The sequence below is a fragment of the Sesamum indicum genome, linkage group LG15 (assembly GCF_000512975.1).
Source record: "Sesamum indicum cultivar Zhongzhi No. 13 linkage group LG15, S_indicum_v1.0, whole genome shotgun sequence".
Classification (NCBI taxonomy): domain Eukaryota; kingdom Viridiplantae; phylum Streptophyta; class Magnoliopsida; order Lamiales; family Pedaliaceae; genus Sesamum; species Sesamum indicum.
In genome coordinates, this window is record NC_026159.1 from 5,081,466 (window position 1) to 5,100,444 (window position 18,979).

Consider the following 18,979-nt stretch of genomic DNA (forward strand, 5'->3'; position numbering starts at 1 on the left):
TTTAAGTATATATATATATATATAGAAATATATATTAGTTCCTAATGAACAAAAATAATTCTTGAAATTTTGAAAGGGTAGTTTAGACTTTAGGCACACATGAAATTGTTTTCTTTTTTGTTTTTCCTTTAAACTTTATGGAGAAAAGAATAACAAAAGCATGGAAAAAAGAGAAAGGGAGAAAAGGATTGTTTAGCTTTAAAATTAATTTCTATTTAATTGTGTAAATAAATTACGTAGCATGATTTAGGCACATGGAATGATGGAGATTATTGTACCTTGTACATATCAATGCTCTGCACTACTATTTTGTACTTCTGCACAAAATTAATTACCACATTATAAATATATTGTATTTGTTATATAATTGAAAAGATAATGAATTATATAATAGTATTTGTACTATAATTTATTTAATATGATCTAACATAATTTATACAATTACTATAAACTAAAGCCACAAAAATTGGCTTTTGGCATTTCCGTAGCAAAATTCCTCTGTTTTCTTTAAATTTTGAAAAACATTAAAAATTGAGGTAATTATACTTAAACTCTGTCTGGAAATAGAAAATTATACTTTTCCTCGAACGAGTTTCAAAACTATACATTTGATCCGTTTACGTTAGAGTTTGAATAAAAATACTGGCATTAGCAAAAAGTTACATAAATTTTTAATTATATCCCGTATTTGATATTTTCATATAATAATTTTGTACTTATACGGAAAAAATTATAGTGATGTAACCTTACTCCATATATATATATGTATATGTATATATATTACATTTATAAAGGTAGTACAAAATTTATATGTAGAAATGTTAATTGAAAATTTATATATATATTTTTTTGCTACCGTCATCATTTCTCATTTAAATTCTAACGAAAAGGGCTTAGATGTAGACAGAGAATTTTCAAATAAATGGTAAGTGTTATTCTAAAAATTATTTAAAAAAATATAATTTCGTATTTTTAGAGGAGGTTGTAGTTTAATTCATTATTAAATATTTTGTAACAATAAGTTGTAAAACATGGCCAATTGAGATGCACATTCGATTTGATAATTCGTTTAAATAAAAAACATCTAATTCAATTTTTTAGAACCTTGTAATAATTATTCCTTGATAGAGATAGAGGGAATTTTTTAGAGAGAAAATGAGAATTATAAGTATATAAAAAATGATAAATTATATTTTGTCATTTAAATTATGCCTGTTTTTACACTTTATTATCAATTTTTTTTAATTAACTTACAATTTTAATTTTTCGAAAATTTGCACTTTGTCATATATGACCGTTTTTTTTATTGATTGTTCTGACTGAAAAACACACATATTGTGCATATGTAAAAAATAACACATCACATAACCCTTAAATATCATATATGCACTGCATCTTATGTTTTTTGACAAAAAAAAATTGGTTAAAAATAAATTATAAGTGGCAAAATACAAAATTTTATAAAATTAAGATAATAAATTGACATAAAAAAATTTAATTACTGAAGTATAAAAAACGATCATAATTTGAATCACAAACAATAATTAACACATGGGGTGGGGGGGGGGGGGGGGGGGGGGGGGGGGGGGGGTAAGAGATGTTCATAAGATGCTGCAAAGGGAAGCAAGTACATGTAACATGGTAATGTAAATGTGATCAACACTTTTCTCTTTTTGCTACTGCTGATTTTGACCATTCCCTCCCTTTTATGACCCATTCATCACTAAAACTCTTCACCAAATCCAAACCCTCCGATCATCCCTCCTTTGAACTACAAGGCAAGCAACATTCCCCTTTTCTTTTCTCATTTTAGGGTTAGTTTTATCCCACTTTTAAGTAATTTATTATAAAAAAGTATGTTTTCTTTTCTTTTTTTTTTTGTTTAATTCGATAGTCCCATGAATTTTACATCAATGGTAAATGAAGAGATTTTGTGATTTGTAATTCTTAATATCTCCTCTCCCTAGTGAAGTAAAATGACTTTTTAAAATAAAATTGTAAATCTCATATGAGATTAAAATAAATAATATTTCATACAAAATAGCACTGATCACATCACATATACAATATTATAGTAACTTTTTTATAAAAAAATTAATTATTTTCATAAAATCATGATTGACCAAATATTTCAAACTTTATTAACTTTTAGCCGACCCATGTTACTTTCGATAATCCAAAATCAATTACATCTTAAGTTGCCAAAAATTTCTAAAACCACAAATATTCACAAAAAATTTGAATATAAAATATTAAATGTCTTTATAATCTCTAATATCTATACTATATATTTAAAAGTGAACACTTTTTTGGTATATCCATTTTTTTGTCTGTCTTTTTTATCACCCACTCACTTTTATATTTTTTCCCCGGGCAAAATGCAATTTATACTCCTGTATTTCTAAAAATATTTAAAATACTCCCCGTGAAAAATGAAACACTAATCCCCTCCCCCGCTCAAAATATAGCAAACAACCCCCTCAGCTCCGGAGGTGCACTACACATCGTATTTTTTTTCTTTTAAATTTTATTATTACATTCATTGGATCACATATATGAATGAATGACTTAGATCTCATCAATATTATTTAAAATTATTAATTATATTTTATATATATAATATATTTTATTTATATATTCTTAAGAGATATATATATTTTGTACATGTGTATATATAGAGAGAGAAAGAAAGAGAAGGGGAGGAGCACCGGTAGTTGCCGCGCCGGCTCCAGGAAGGGGGGAGGGGAGGAGGGGGCGCGGACAGCGACGGCGGCGAGGCGTCAGCGGCTGTGAGGAGGACAGCAACGACAAAACACAACAGCGACGACAGTGAGGGGCGGCCGTGAGGAGGCGAAGGTGGGTGGGGTGGTAGGGAGATGTTGGGTTGGAGAAAATGATACAATATATATATATATATATATATATTTAATATATTTAAATATTTTATTCATATTTAATAAATAAAAATATGGTAAATATTTGTATATTGAATTTGGATTGTTAATTTAAATTAAATGAAATTTGAACTGCTAATTTATGGGTTGAATTTGGACCTTTGATTCAAAATCTAATAAAATCTAGCTGTTATGTATTTTTTGAAAATTTAACCGTTAAATGTATAATAAAAAAATATAACAATTTATAAATTAAGATGCAAAATTAATTTTATTGTTGAAAATTAAAGTCGTGTTGCAAGGAAGGCGAGTGTAGTGTCTGCACTTCCATAGCCAATAGGGTAGTTTGCTATATTTCGAATATCACAGAGGTATTTTTAGTACTTTTATCTTTCATAGGGTATATTTTGAACATTTTTAATAACAAAAGGGGGTGAATTGTATTTTACCCTTTTTTTCTAATATCAACAAGTGATAATTTTTTTTATTAAAAAAATAGTTATTTCTTTTTCGTGAATATTTACTTTCTCTTTCTCTTGCTCCACATACTCTTTCTCAAAAGTATTTATTGTTTTTACCATAATTATTTTCATATTTGAGTTTTTCCTACAACCAAAATATTTAGTAAATGATACTTATTTTTTTAAATAAAAAAATTATAGGGATAATTACACTCCTCTCTTTGAAATTTGGTATAATTACTTATAAATTTTCTGTGGTTTGAAAAATTATATTTAGCACCATTGATGTTTGTTTCTGTTTAATAAATAAGTCCTTTCGTTAATCAAAATTGATTGAATATGGTGATATTAACAAAAAAAATTAGAAAAGAATATATATTAACCCCCGATTGACTTATTACTGATTTATTGCAGGTCAGATAAATCTATTTATGATGAAATTATTTTTATACGTCTTCATGCGTTAATGCATGTGAAGAGTATATTTTCACTGTTATAAGGGTATTTTAGTATGAATAAAATTATTTGACCTGCAATAAATCAGTAATAAGTCAATCGAGGGTAAATATTAATTCTCATACAGTTTTTTTTTCTTAATATCAGTAAATTCAGTGAAATTTTAACTAACGAATGGACTTATTTGTTAGACGAAAGCAAACTTCAAGGGTGCTAGATGTAATTTTTCAAACTACATGAGGTCTGCGTGTAAATACACCAAACCCCAAATAGAAGGGAGTATAATTATTCTAAAATATAATATTTAATTACCATAATTAAAAATTAATAATCATAGTAAAAAGTCATTGGCCATAACCACGCAATGAATGTTGCCATGGTTTTTGCGAGTATCATGGCTAAAAGTCTGGCAAATACTTAGGCATGCAAAAATAATTTTCATGGTAAATAAATAAATTTTTTGTATCGATTTTATTTAATCATAGTTAATAATAATTATTTATTATAATTTTAATCTCTAGATAATAAAATCATAGATAAACAGTAACTCTTTTTTATGGTGCCACCTACAACTAGTTATAACTAAAGTTTAAGAATAATTTTGAGAATTCCAACCACCAAACCAAACTCAAACTGTACCATAGCTACATTTTTTTGAATAAATTTTGAAGATTGAGCTTTTGTATGACTTACAGAAAAAATGTCAATAAAAGAGTAGTAAATAATTAATAATTTTACCTAAAGTTGTGCCTCATAATTTTATTTTACCTTTGTTCACACACACGTATATATATACATATAAACTGCTTTTTTACATATTTTGACGGTAATTATTTTGACCATATTTGTTACTTTTCCAGTCTTCGGTCATGCTTCCATTCTTTGGCAGCAAGATCTTGCTTAAATGGTAAGATCGAGATTTTATGATCAAAATATTATGAATTTGAGTCCCGTAAATATAGGTAATACATATATACTTTTATAGTAGTTTTTCGTTCTTTTGTCTCGTTTCAATGAATTTGTTGATTTAAATTAATTTTTAATTTTTTTAAGTAAAAGCGATGAAATATTATTAATTGAAATAAATTGCTTACAATCACTCATGTCGTATATATTTAACAAACTATTATAGTAATTATATGCTAATCAATACTATCAAATACACTAAATCTAACCAACATCTATTATTAAAATAGAAACACACCTATTATTTAGTAGAAACAACATCTCACACATAAGGTGTGGTTCGAACTCATGACTTCGAAGATCATGGAGCCTCAACTTCTCCAACTAAATTAATTTTTAAATTTAAAAATATTAAATAATATAATAACTTTTTTGCTGGTAAAAAAAAAAATGCTTACATTATCCACATTATCTAAGTTGTAGAGGCCCTGATCTTGGTACAAAATTTTAGGACCTACCTCTCAAGAATTTCTCATGTTTTCTGAAATGTATTTTCTTTTTCACTAATCTATAATTCATAATTAGTATTTTCTTTTTCAGTAGTCTATTCACACAAATCACTTATTTTTTTTGTATAATTATAAAAATTACTTTTGACAATAAAAAAATAGAGATAGTTTGTGTAACAATGCTAACATTTTTAGGGTATGTGTGTGTAATTTTTAAAAAAAGTAAAAGGTGGTGTAAGTGATAATAATATTTTGATTGGAGTATTTATAATTATCTAAAAGATAAGAATAATTTATGTAAATAAATTATAAATTAAGGGATGAAAATATAAATATCCCTAATATAAATTGTGTATTCACTATTTAAAAAATAAATACATGGAGAGAACTCTTGAACCAATTTGGCAACATTGTGGAAGTTGTGTTGACTAATGCCCCAACCATTAATTGGGCGCATTGTTATAGTCCAAGTCCAGTCTTCCACTCCTAAATCAATCATGTAAAGTTTATCAGATATTATTTGATTGGTAAGATTAAGGTTTCATAACTAAAAAATTGTGAACTCGAATTTTATAAATATGGATGTATGTTACTATCTCAGTAGTTTTTTATTTTTTTGTGATTGTTTTGAATTAAGTTTTGAATGCGATTGAATAATATAATGAATGGCATATTATATAAAAATAACAATTATGTTAAAATAATGCATAAATTAATACAACAGTGAGAAAATGGGGGATGTTAGGAGGGAACGACTAACTGAAGGGTATGTGCACGTTATCTTTTGTTGTTCATTGTTTTTGGATAAGTTGGGTGCACGTATTATTACTTGTATAAAAGCTCCTTTCTTTCTCTAATTTGAAAGGAGTTGGCTTTCAATTTTGTTACAGATTTGCAAACCACGCACTACCTTCCCGACTCTTTGATATCTGCACCTCCCTTCTGCTTTTTTTTTTTTTTCTTAACAAAAATTATTTAGAGGTCGGGGGAGCTTTTTGGATTCCCTAATCCTTCTATATTAAAATGTACAAAAATAGTTACAGTGGGGAGAGCTACCTCCCTAAAATTTCTAGCAAAGCCGTAAACAATGAGTACTACTCCCTTACAAATAGAACAATATTAAATAATGAGTACTGCTCCCTTACAACAAATGTTTGTATAGCTGACAGCTGTTGAACTTGTGAAATGGGTTCATAAAACCTGCAAAAGATATAACAACAAACAACCAGATAAACAAGAACATCAGAAGTGACAAAACCAGAAGGTACGCAGACAAACATTAGCCACAACGTCAACCATATGAACGAGTAACCTCCAAAGAATCCATATAGGTACAATCCCATAAATAACACAGAAAAAACTCAGATTGGACAACAACTATCAGCAAAAGATCAATAAGTAATGAAATACCCCTAATTTCATGGAAAATGTTTTGTGGAGGAACCTCCTTTCTGCTTATTTTTGTTTTGTAGAGAAGGATAAATTTTGTTATGTAGAAAATTTCGCTTTTCAAACTTTATATTGTGTTTAAAAAAAAAAATAATTTTGTGCAAAATTGTTATGGAGAAAAGTAAAAAAATATATAACGAAATTTAAATAATAAATGTAGTAATTCTTAATTTTATAGCATACCAAAATTGGACTACTGGACAAAATAGTTGTTGCACAGTGAATTAGGTCCTAGCATTTAAGTGATGATTGAAGAATTAGGGCTAAACGACATCGTAATTTCAGTTTCTGAAAGTACAACAGTTTCTAAAATATTCCTTCCTAGAAAGTAATAGATAGTCTGCGGCACATCATACCACACAGCTGCAGTATATAGTATGTACCCCTTTCTCGTTAAAAGACATCAATCAATCTCATAAGTCAGCCACCCCTTGGTAGATACTCATCTACCACATCAGATTCCCCTCACCATTCACCTGTCCCTACTCTCGTTCCCCTTCCCCTTCTCCCACGCGCCACCTCTCCTCCGCCTCAGTCAACTCTGTCTTCCCTTAGTTTCCTGTTTTCCATCTCTTGTCTAAGCGGGAATCTAATTACAGGAGGATAAGGACAAGACACCGACTAAAAGGGAAAATAAATTACAGGAAAAAAAAGCTCTCCGGCTTTCTTTATGAATTGTGCAAAAAAATTGTTGAGCTGCCGCTTGGAGGGGGAATAGTGACGGAAACAATGGGCGGGGTGACGTCAACGATTGCAGCTAAGTTCGCGTTCTTTCCGCCGAGCCCGCCGTCTTACACGGTGGTGGCAGAGGAGTCGTGCGGCGGGGTACTCTGCATACCAGAGGTGCCGCGGAGGGAGGACGTGGACGTGTTGAGGCTGAGGACTCGTCGGGGAAATGATGTTGTGGCGGTGCACGTTAGCCACCCCAAGGCCAACGCCACCATGCTCTATTCCCATGGGAACGCCGCCGATTTAGGTCAGATGTATGAGCTGTTCGTGGAGCTTAGTCTCCGTCTCCGCGTCAATCTTATGGGGTATTTTCTGATTTCTTTACTCAACTTTTCAGTTTTATTAGTTTTTGCTGAAGAAAATTAAAGTAACAAAATCTACTTCTATAATAGAAATTTCGAATTTCTGCTGTTATTAGTTCGCTTGATTTCTTATCCATGGCTGTGGATTCTGCTGACCTATTAATAATGATTCCTGCAATATTTCAGAAACTATTGCTTTCAGTGAACATGTCTAATATGCTTTCCATATCCTAAGGAATACGAGAGTTACAAAGCACTAAAGCAGCTGATAATTGGTAAAACGGAAAACTAGAATGCGCAGAAAGGTCAGTTGCGTGCAGCCTAAACAAGGAGCTATAGAAGAATATAAGTCCGCCGTCTAGCTTAGGAGGATTTTAGAGCTGTCTTGTACATTTGACTAGAGCTCTAAATTGTTGATGAAGATAAGATACATTGTTGAAATTGTACCGAACAGTTGCCCCAAGTACTTTGATGGGACTTTCTTAGTGGAGGAAGTGTATTGAAACTAAAATGCAGGTGCTTGAGTTGAAGTCTGCTGCTGTAACTTTTGGGGTACAGAGAATATTGAACTACGCCAACCTAACAAACAATGGTCCAACTGAAATGTGCTTTATTATGGCACTTCTTGAGTCCTTGTGTTCGCCCATCGTTTTGAACGCAGACTTTGATGCTATACTTTACCAATAATATATTGCGAGATGCATTCGGTTTCGAAATTTGTCAGTTGGGAAAGGCATCCATTCTTTTGATATCTCGAAGTACTTTATGACTTGCCTAAAACTTTTCGACATGTGCGGTGCACAAGAATGGTACATCAATTATCAAGAGAGCTTACAAAGAACTAAAATTAATCTTGTAAATAAAATTGCAAAGAGACAAAAGATCTCAATTTGAAAGTGTCTATACATTTGTACCAGTAAATCTTTTCTGGCCAGATGATGTTCCTTCAGGCCATGTGTTTTCTCCTTGAGCTTTATTTATATGCAGATTTATCAATTATGTAGCAGAAACTGATTAATTGAAGTTTGTTGAGAATGTGTACTTTACTTACTTGCTCAGTCCTTTGTCTTCAGGTATGATTATTCAGGATACGGGCAGTCAAGTGGAAAGGTCAGATGCCTAATTCAAACTGCAATTTATCAAAACTGTTTTGTTTATTAGTTTGTCTTAGTGGGACTTTCACATTGTTTTCTAGTGAAACGCTGATCCCATTTTGGATTAACTTTCCTTAAGAAATTTGGAGGACATACGTTAATGACGCAAATCTTGTAACTTTGTCATTCAATAGAACCTACGTTGTCCTTGCTTCTTTCTACCAGATGTCCTTCTCTTCATCCACAAATTGAATGACTTTTCTTATCTTGATTTGGTGTGGGGTGTTCTAGTATTGTCCTTCATTGTGGCATAATATTGGTTGCTCCTCCTCCTCGGTTAGTTGAATTAGTAAATGACAAATCGTGATTAATTTAGATAATGCATCATGGCAAAGAAAAGACAATGCAATGGTCAGTTTAAGAAAGTATACATCCATTTGGGCACTTCCAGAGAGGCAGTTATTCCAATGGGACAGAGAAGGTATTTTCCATGTAGCATGCAATATTTAGATTTGCACAAAGGAGTTTATCTTTCTTCAGTGAATTGAAAGGGTTCAAAATTCATTTTTTAATAAAGGAATGGCTCAAGATCAAGAAGCACCAACACTGTCAAGAGTATTGCGTTGGATCTGCAACAAATGCACTGTCAGAGGGTTCAGATTTGATCAAAAGAATGTGACGTAAAAGCTGAAAGGCCATATAGATGTATTTACTTAAAAGCAGACTACATTCCGGAATCCCCATTATCAAATCACAGCTAGTACTTCTAGATTCTCATCAATGGATTTATTTAGGTGGTGATCAACTTTGCAGAGTTGCTGCTGTTATATGATGGAATGTTTTATCTTCTGCAAGATTAAATATTACGAGAAATAACTTTGGGGATTGCAGGTGGAGTCCAAAATGATCAGATGTTGCATTGATTCTCAAATGGACATTTTGTGGACTCCACTTTAAGCATTTGTCATTTAGAATTCTGCAGCCAGAGAAATAGACAAGATAAAGGGCTTTATTAGTTTCCATTCTTCCTTTTGCTGGTTGTTTTCTCTGAAGGCATTGCTTAATGAACTAGACCAAGGATTCTGCATTTAAGTCAGCATGAAGTCATGGTGGATTTAGTGCCAGTCCTAAATGAATTTTTGTATGTAATTGGCCCTCTTATTTCGCATTTGGACATGTCAGTTTAGTAATACATGTAAGTGATTTTCTTTTCAGGAAATGGATAGGTGCGTGTTTAGAGAACTAACTAAAAACTTGGTTTGCATATGGATTGGTTGCACTGAGAGATAAAATGAAAAGTGGTATACTGCGTAATCACCTTCCTAATATTTGTTCAAATAGGTGTCCTACATAAATACAAAATATTTGATTTGTGAATTTGTACTCTCCTCTATGTGTTCAGATCATTAGGTCCTGTCACGATATGACGCAACAATACCTTTTTCTTTGAAACAGCCAACTGAATGTAATACGTACGCAGACATTGATGCTGTATATAAATGCCTTAAGGAGCAGTATGGAGTGAAAGACGAACAACTAATACTATATGGTCAGTCTGTTGGTAGTGGTCCCACTGTTGATCTTGCATCACGTCTACCAAACTTGAGAGGTGTTGTTTTGCATAGCCCAATTTTATCCGGGTTGAGAGTGCTGTACCCTGTAAAACGAACATATTGGTTTGACATTTACAAGGTAATAATATTACGTAGTCTTGCACATGTATTATATCATTACCTATTTCTCATATTAACACTCAAGTCATTTTTTGTTAACTACAGAATATTGACAAAATTGGTTCAATAAATTGTCCAGTTCTCGTTATTCATGTAAGTTATCTTTCCTCCGAGCCTTTCTTTCGCTTCACCTTTCCTTCTTTCTCCTTTATTGGCCACATTTCCACTTATCTTCTGTAATTGAATTTGTTACTATTTAATTGGTTGATCAATTTTAGGGAACTGCCGATGATGTTGTGGATTGCTCCCATGGGAAGCAGCTTTGGGAGCTCTGCAAGGTGAAATGTGAACCTGTGTGGATAAATGGAGGCGGGCATTGCAATCTTGAACTTTATCCCGAGTTCATTAAACAGCTGAAGAAGTTTGTACTAGCTCTTCGCAAATCAAAACCAGCAGCCAATGGCTCTGCAGCAACATCCTTAGATACTGACAACAAGAATAAATCTGCAGAAATCAATACCACTGACACTTTTGAGTTGCGAACGGATATTCCAGAAGTTTCCAGAAACAGTTTGGACAGCCAACTCTATAAGTCCAAGAAGACGAGCAAGCTGGAAAAATCTAGAATCAGTACTGATAGTGTGGACCCGTTCAGGAAAAGAAAAGGCTTAATCTGGTGATTGCTACAGAACACATTACATCGTTACTCTCTCTTGTGTAGGTGGAGAAGATAATGTTTTAACACTATTCCTGTGTCGATGGAGACGCCTTCCATGTCCCGAGTATGTATCATGTTGAGCGTGCTTATCTAGTAAGTAGTAAGTCATCTCAATTATTTATACTGATCCTGAGAAAATAAGAATAACTGCTATGTTTTAACCTGTGTCACAGTCTGGTTTGATCGTTCCGTGCTACCTTATCTCCGGTTCATGTACCAAATAGTTGTATGTAGAGTTCGATTACCCGTACGGGGCAGTGTGAATGCATAATGGTAGAGCATCATTAGAAATTCAAACAGAAGCTTCTAGTGGACGTCTTGTTTATATAGATATTTTTGGTTTTTGGGTTCTTGGTCCAAATTTATACTGATTAATTTTCAGACTTTAACAGAGAGCAGACTTTGAAAAATTCCAAGCCACTACGGATTTAACATTTACGTTGACCTTTTACATGGAGGATATGAACCATTGCATCTTCGGACGATGATGGCTTGTTTGGAGTTCTTTGTAACTCTCTTCCCATCCAAATAAGTCCAGTTTATTATACAGAATTAAACCCATTCCATTTCCATATGATCTTGGCTTTTCGAAAGTTTATGCAACCCCCGCCGCCCTCTCAAATTCCTAAAATGAATCTAAAACTCGAACAAAGTTTTCTCTCCCTGATCCTCACAGTCCTTATGTTAATAAGAATCCCGAGTTATTCGAGTCAAAATGATTCACAGTATCAAACCTGTAGCCAGCCATTTCAGTGTGGCAGCCTCAGGGAGATAGGCTACCCATTCTGGGGCGGCAACCGGCCCGTCTCCTGCGGCTACCCGGGCTTCCAGATCAACTGCCAATCCAACATCCCCTTACTCAACATATCATCAACATTCTATCGAGTGCTCAACGTTGATAAGACGACTCGAACTCTCAGGATTGCAAGAGAAGACCTGTGGGACACTATTTGTCCTACGTTATTCTTCAACACAACTTTGAATTTCAGCCTGTTCGATTTTTCCTCTGCTGCTAATGACCAGAATATCACTCTGTACTATGGCTGCGGCACGAATCAGCTGCCCCCTGGAACGCCTGTCCCCTTTCAGTTCAGTTGCAACGTGAACGGAGTAAATACCTTAAACTTTTACACGACGGCGGAAGCATCCGGGCAGGGAAATGGTGTCACATGCAGCAGTAATATTTATGTTCCGGTGAATCGAAGGGCGGCCAGGGATTTGACAAATCTTGAGACTGCATCGGCAAATCTTTTACCGGACGCGCTTAGGAGCGGGTTTACGATTCAGTGGTCGGCGAATAATGATAACTGCAATGGTTGCGCGAGATCGGGAGGGTTGTGTGGGTATAATGAGGGCACGACGGCGTTTGCCTGCTACTGCACTGACCGGGTTCATGAATTCACTTGCGATGATTCCCGACCTGGAAACGGTACGTAACAACTGATTCTTCCTCCCCTGTTTTCTTCATTTTTAGCTGCTAGCTCTACATGATTTCCTTTTCTCGACGGGGAGGTTTGCTTTGCTCTTTCCAAGAAAACAGTCTCTTCTCCCGATCCTCATCGTCCCTAACTCTGATTTCTGAAAATTCCCCAGGTTCTTCCCCTTGCGCTTTTTCTAATTCTACAAGGTGAGATTTCCCTAAACGTCTGAATCCGACTTTTCACGCATCCGCTTTCGGCTGTGTGATGTGATTCGGACATTTCTCAAACTCGTTTAATTAGAAAAGGAAGAGGAAGCGTTTTCATGTTAATCATCATTACTAAATAACAATACCTATTCTTTATTTTTGACACTTTTTTATCTAGGATTAAATGCAATTTTCCCCCTAATATTAGAAACCAGCAATTTATTGCCTTATGGAAATAAAATAAAATAAAAAACAATAATTTACTTTTTTTTTTTTATTTTTTGAAATGAAGCAAAAACACTCCTCTCATGATTTTGTATGGTACACACTTTTTTTTTTCAAAGATTTTTTATATTTAATTGTAAAATAAAGTTTGCATCTTTATTTAATAAATCATTGGATCTCATTTGAATATAAGATCCAAATTTGGTTAACAAATCAATAGCCTAAATTATATTAATTCAAACAAACTAAATAGATATAAAATAGTGGGAAGACGGGGATGGAGAAGGGGGGACCTTGGCGCCGGCAAAGAGGGTTGGTGGCGGGGGGGAGGGAGTTGGGTTTTAATATTATCTTACAAAAATATATATTATAAATATTGTATATTATATATAATATTTATTATTATAAATATATTATATATATTATTTACATATAAAATTATATTTTATTCATAAAAATCAATCATAGCTGCAAGCGCGTGCAATACATTAAGTTTCTTTAAAGAGTAATTGTATATGTGCAGTTGCTGGGTGCAGAATAGATGAGCAGGCTTCCTCCCTTATTTTCTGATTATTCGGCCTTTCTTGTCTGATTATTGGGTTCCTTGAATGCAATTTTACTATCTCTCGATTCAATCCCTTGTTGATCCTGCCTACTGCCACATATCCCCAAGACCTCTGTAGGCTTCTCTTTGAATATCAACACCTATTTCACATACCACAAAGCCTTCTTCACCTTCGGCCACAAGATCTTCATATCCATCTCATTCCCCAACACACACCGATCAACACAAAGCCTTATCGTTACTCCCATACGCGAAAAGAAGACTATTCTCGTACTATTTTGGTCATACTAATTGAGCTTCTAAGGCTTCTATATAACGATTCCCACAAGTCAGTTCAACAGTTGACTACCTTGTCAACTAACCCACTGAAATTACATAGACGTCAAATATTTGTCGCCGATGAAATACGGTAATCATTCAATGAATGCAATATTCAGTGCAATTATCTATAGGACTTTTGATGCCCAATCTCGAAGTAGTTGACTTAGAATATTTTAGAACAATTTTTAGAAGTTGGTATCATAGTCATCATCCAATGCGCATCCCAACCACATGGATTATCTAATTGCCCTATGAACATCTATTGTTACGTTAAAGCGATGTTTAATGTAATTGGTAAGCACGACATACACATATGCCAAGGATGAATACTTACCATATAATATTACTTTAGTAAAGATTGCTGAATAGTTTCCAAAACTATCAATTCAATTGGCTTTCTGTCACCTATTCCAACCCCTGGTTACTTTGCTTGACAACACCCTAACCCTTCGCCAAGACATCTTATCTATGGCCAAATACCATTTGGCTTAAGCAGGCCTCAAAATGAAATAACAAGCTGATCGACATCGACGAGACCGAGCTTTTACCATTGCGATCGGGTCCTCCTTTGTCTCCAGCCATATCTCAGATAATGGTGACTCGCCATTCTCAGAAATTGGCAAAACAATACTACAACCTATTTTGCGTTCTTCACATAATGGACCTGTGGCCTAACTTGACTTGCCAGAGTGTTCATGCATCCATCCTGTGTTTCACTCCTCCTTGCTCAAACCTTTTTGTGGTGAGCCACCATATGCCGCCAGTGTGCTACCCCTAGGCAGTTCGCTCGCTCCAAAGCAAGGCCTGCATGGCTGAAAAACTATTACGAAATAAGTTGTGTAGGACAAATTATCTTAAGGTAAAAAAAACAAGAGGATAGAAAAACTTGCCAACAATCTTGCGAATTTCCTATGTATTTTATCTGCTACTTGAGAATGGAAAACAACATGATCTATCTGTCAAAAAACTTTATTCTCTTTTATCTTCCTATAATTGGGAAGAATTCATAATCTTAACCTTATCATAGTTCCTGAAAGTTTCCAATTCTTTAGATTCAAGAATTTGGGGCAAACCACGAATGTTGTATTTGGTAAACAATAATAGCATAACAAGAGTATCACTCCTTGCAAGTTCATGTATGTGCCTGCATAGTAGAGGAAATGATTTCTTCATGTTCTTATGATTACTAGTTTTTTTCTTCAGGATCTAGAAAGGTGCTTTCTGATCTGCAGATGTATGTCATAATAGGTAACCTATATTCTTTCCAGTATATTCAATCCTCTTATTGTTCAGTCGAATTGCATAACCTATTTTCGGCTTCTATGCAGGGGTGTCACTTGGTATTGCTGGTTTAGTTATATCATCCATCATCATTTTCTACATAAGAAAACAATTTAAACTGCAGGAGGCTGACCAAAAAAGTAAGCAAAACATTGACAAGTTTCTACTCAGCCATGGATCTCTGGCTCCAAAGAGATATAACTACAGGGAAATCAAGAAAATAACTAATTCCTTTGCAGAAAAGCTGGGGAAAGGAGGATATGGCATTGTATACAAAGGTAAGTTACCCAATGGCCAGCTTGTTGCGGTTAAGGTCTTAACTGAGACTGATAACAACACGGAAGAATTCATTAATGAAGTTGCCAGTATAAGTAGAACCTCCCATGTAAACATTGTCAATCTACTGGGATTTTGCTATGACAGAAAGAAAAGAGTGTTAGTCTATGAATATATGCCAAACAAATCATTGGACAAGTTCATCTGTAAGAGTGGATCAATTGATCCAGGCTGTCAGTTGGATTGGGAAACATTGTATGGGATTGCAGTAGGCATCGCCCGCGGTCTTGAGTATCTACACAGAGGTTGCAACACAAGGATTGTTCATTTTGACATCAAGCCTCAGAACATTCTTTTGGACGAAGAGTTTTGCCCGAAAATATCTGATTTTGGGCTTGCTAAATTGTTCAAGAAGAAGCAGAGTATAATATCAATGCTTGGGGCAAGAGGGACTGTTGGCTACATTGCTCCTGAGGTGTTCTCCAGAAATTTCGGAGCAGTTTCTCACAAGTCTGATGTGTATAGCTACGGAATGATGCTTCTTGAAATGGCTGGAGCAAGAAATTTTGATAAAATTGAGGCAATCCAATCAAGTGAAGATTATTTTCCTGACAAAATTTACGAGCACGTTGCGCTCAAGAACGAGAAATTAGATGATCTCATGACTGAAGAGCAAGAAGAAACTGCAAGAAAAATGTTATTGGTAGGGCTTTGGTGCATTCAGACTGCTCCATCAGACAGACCAGCAATGACTAAGGTTGTGGAGATGTTAGAAGGAAGTCTTGAGTCTATAAAAATTCCCCCAAAGCCATTCCTTTCTTCTCCCAAGTTGTCAGGACCACAATTTTCCTCTTCAGTTTCTGTAGATGTAGATATAGAAATATGAGGACAAGGTTAGCAAATTGGCTAACAATCTGTTTAATGTCCAAAGTCTCAGGCTACATTGACTCAATAATTCAAGTCATGGTGGAATTATGTTGTACATTTTAAAAGTATATGTACCAAAAGGACAGAAACGTGAGCACAAGAATTTGGTCCAGTTCTTCAGACTCCAGATATTCTGATGCTTCAGAACCAAATCCATTCACTTTGCTTAAGTGAATTCAAACAGGTTCTTGATCTGTCCCCTAGAGAACAGAATGAATACTCTTTGTTTGAGGAACTTCAAACTTTCTGACAGGTGCATTCACCTCTCAGGTTGTTCGGGCAACGGATGATAATCAGATATATTCTGCTACATTGCATGCATTATATGATCGTAAACAACAGGGGTATGGGGGATCACTATCTTACCACATATTCAATCGGAGAAAGGAGAATCCCACTAAACGATGCGGTCAACAGCCATGCAGTTTCTGTCTGAGTGAGGCTTGCCAGGAGCGGGAATTGCAGGGCATATTCTATCTGTCATAGAAGGTGCATAAAATTTAGCCCTGTTCATGAGTTTTAGATCACTCGTGGAAAATTTATAATAATGCATATTTAGCTAAGTAAATGATCTCTAAAACTAAATATTATCTTCAAAACACAAGAGTATAATAACATGATACGTACATATAAACTCTTTGAATAAGAGGATTTGCTATTCAAGTCACTAACAAAAATTTGAAATTCTGAAATGTTTTTTCTGCAGCCAATTGTAAAAATATAATGAATATGCCTAAAAGAAATATATTGAATATGAGGAATATGCCTAAAAAAATATATATAGAATATAATGAATATGCCTGAAAAAGCTCTGTTTCTATAGGTTTGGACTTGGGATGTTCTCTGTTTCATGTATTGTTTTGCAATAGTTTGTTTTTATCCTTGTTGAAATGAAAGCTTCAAGTTTATTCTAAAAAAAAAAGATTTTTTTAATCAGTAAAGTCATAATATTCTTTACAAATAATGAAAAGGGTGGAAAGATCATTTCATAGTTAATGGTGAGAAAACATAGCAAGTAAACGTGGGTACTATTAAACATCCTACTTTTAATTTCATAAAATAATTACAATTAATTCCAACATTTTTTTATCCATAATTATGAATAATATATCTAGAATCCAAATATCTCATACTTGAGGTAAATGCCACGCCATCTTAGTTTTTCTAAGTTCTTCCCGCTTAATTTATAGTATTTACCACTATTTGTACATGAAATTAGTGTTTCTGAAATGCACATAGATTTTACTTAGTAATTGAAAGTGACGGGTGAGAAAATTTCTTGCAACGTGTTAATTCTAGATGTAATCAGAGTAATACCTGAATGTCTGCAAAACTAGACAGCAGCTTCAGTGCAAAGCTGCTCATAAGGATTAGGATAATGCTAACTCAGATCATGGCAACAGGCTATCCATTCTGGGGAGGCAACGGGCAACCAGCCTCCCCTGAGGCTATCACTGCTCCCAGCTCGATTGCATAGGTGATGTTCCCTTCCTGTACATCGATCTCATCGACATCCTACCAACATTGATGAAGACCTGTGGGACACCATTCGTAAAACTTTTCTTTCCATCACAACCTATATGTTGGATTTCAACCTTTCCGAATTCTCTTCGGCTGCTGATGACCAGAACATAACTGTGTACCCATGCAGGTTGCAGCGTGACTCAGCTGCCCATGTTCACCGATCACTGAACTATTTGTATAATCATTTTAGTCATCTGCTCACCAGAAAATAATCCTTGGAAAAACCTCTTTAACATTATCTCCATTTCTCCAATGAAAATTTTGTCTTAATACCACCAAAGTCTTTTCTCCCTTGCGCGTTTTGGACACAGCAAATTCTTTAAACATCTTTTCACACTTGCTGGTTCTCCATCTGCAGTAAGAACAGCATATAATACACGTGTGAATGCAAGATCAGTACGTGATACTGTGATACATAAAGTGTGATTAAATAACTCTCTGGTGGGAAAGTTGTTGTGCTGTAAAGCCAATTTGATACAGAAATGTGTGATTAAATAACTCTTACCAAAAGGAAGGAAAAGAGTTTATAAATTTCCTTAGTCAAGAAAGGCTGCTGTAACAATAAACAAAAGATTGTTTCAGTGAAGAGCAAAAGAATTTAAACAAAATGTTCCATCCAAGCCAATGTCGTCAAGTTTAAGGTCTTCAAAGTTCAAACACCCACCAAGAAATGCCTCCCTCTCTTTCCTCGCTCCTCATCACACTCACCACCGCCACCCTCTTCACCGCCGCCTATTCTCAACCCACCACCACCTACCCAAACTGCAACCGCACCTTCTCCTGCGGCCCCATTACCAACATCACTTACCCTTTCTCCGGCGGTGACCGTCCCGCCCACTGCGGCTTCCCCGGCTTCTCACTCACCTGTCGGGACAACAACATTACGGAGTTGACCACTCAAACCTCACTCACCTATCGAGTTCTGCAAATCCATCAACCTCAGAAGACCCTCATTCTCTCCCGCTCCGACCTCTACAATAATACCTGTCCCTCTGAATTCCACAACACTACACTCAATTCCACTCTTTTTTCCTACGATGGT

At 34.6% G+C, this 18,979-nt stretch overlaps 2 protein-coding genes across 4 annotated transcripts; both read left to right on the forward strand.

The window, feature by feature from the left end:
• On the forward strand, nt 7,058–11,441 carry LOC105177927 (protein ABHD17B). Its single transcript, XM_011101236.2, has 5 exons — nt 7,058–7,709; nt 8,780–8,816; nt 10,256–10,492; nt 10,579–10,626; nt 10,752–11,441. The coding sequence occupies exons 1-5, from the start codon at nt 7,405–7,407 to the stop codon at nt 11,151–11,153; spliced, it is 1,029 nt and encodes a 342-aa protein (XP_011099538.1). The 5' UTR covers nt 7,058–7,404; the 3' UTR covers nt 11,154–11,441.
• Nucleotides 11,584–16,823, forward strand: LOC105178345 (LEAF RUST 10 DISEASE-RESISTANCE LOCUS RECEPTOR-LIKE PROTEIN KINASE-like 2.3). Of its 3 annotated transcripts, none has more exons than XM_020699060.1 (5): nt 11,584–12,620; nt 15,133–15,177; nt 15,258–15,350; nt 15,450–16,597; nt 16,684–16,823. In XM_020699060.1, exons 1-4 carry the CDS (start codon nt 11,765–11,767, stop codon nt 16,370–16,372), a joined length of 1,917 nt encoding a protein of 638 aa, XP_020554719.1. In that variant the 5' UTR covers nt 11,584–11,764; the 3' UTR covers nt 16,373–16,597; nt 16,684–16,823. The 3 variants fall into 3 exon arrangements, with proteins under 3 accessions (XP_020554719.1, XP_011100114.1, XP_020554720.1); XM_020699061.1 differs by adding an exon at nt 12,785–12,818 and having other exon boundaries at nt 12,485–12,620; nt 15,258–16,597; XM_011101812.2 differs by having other exon boundaries at nt 15,258–16,597.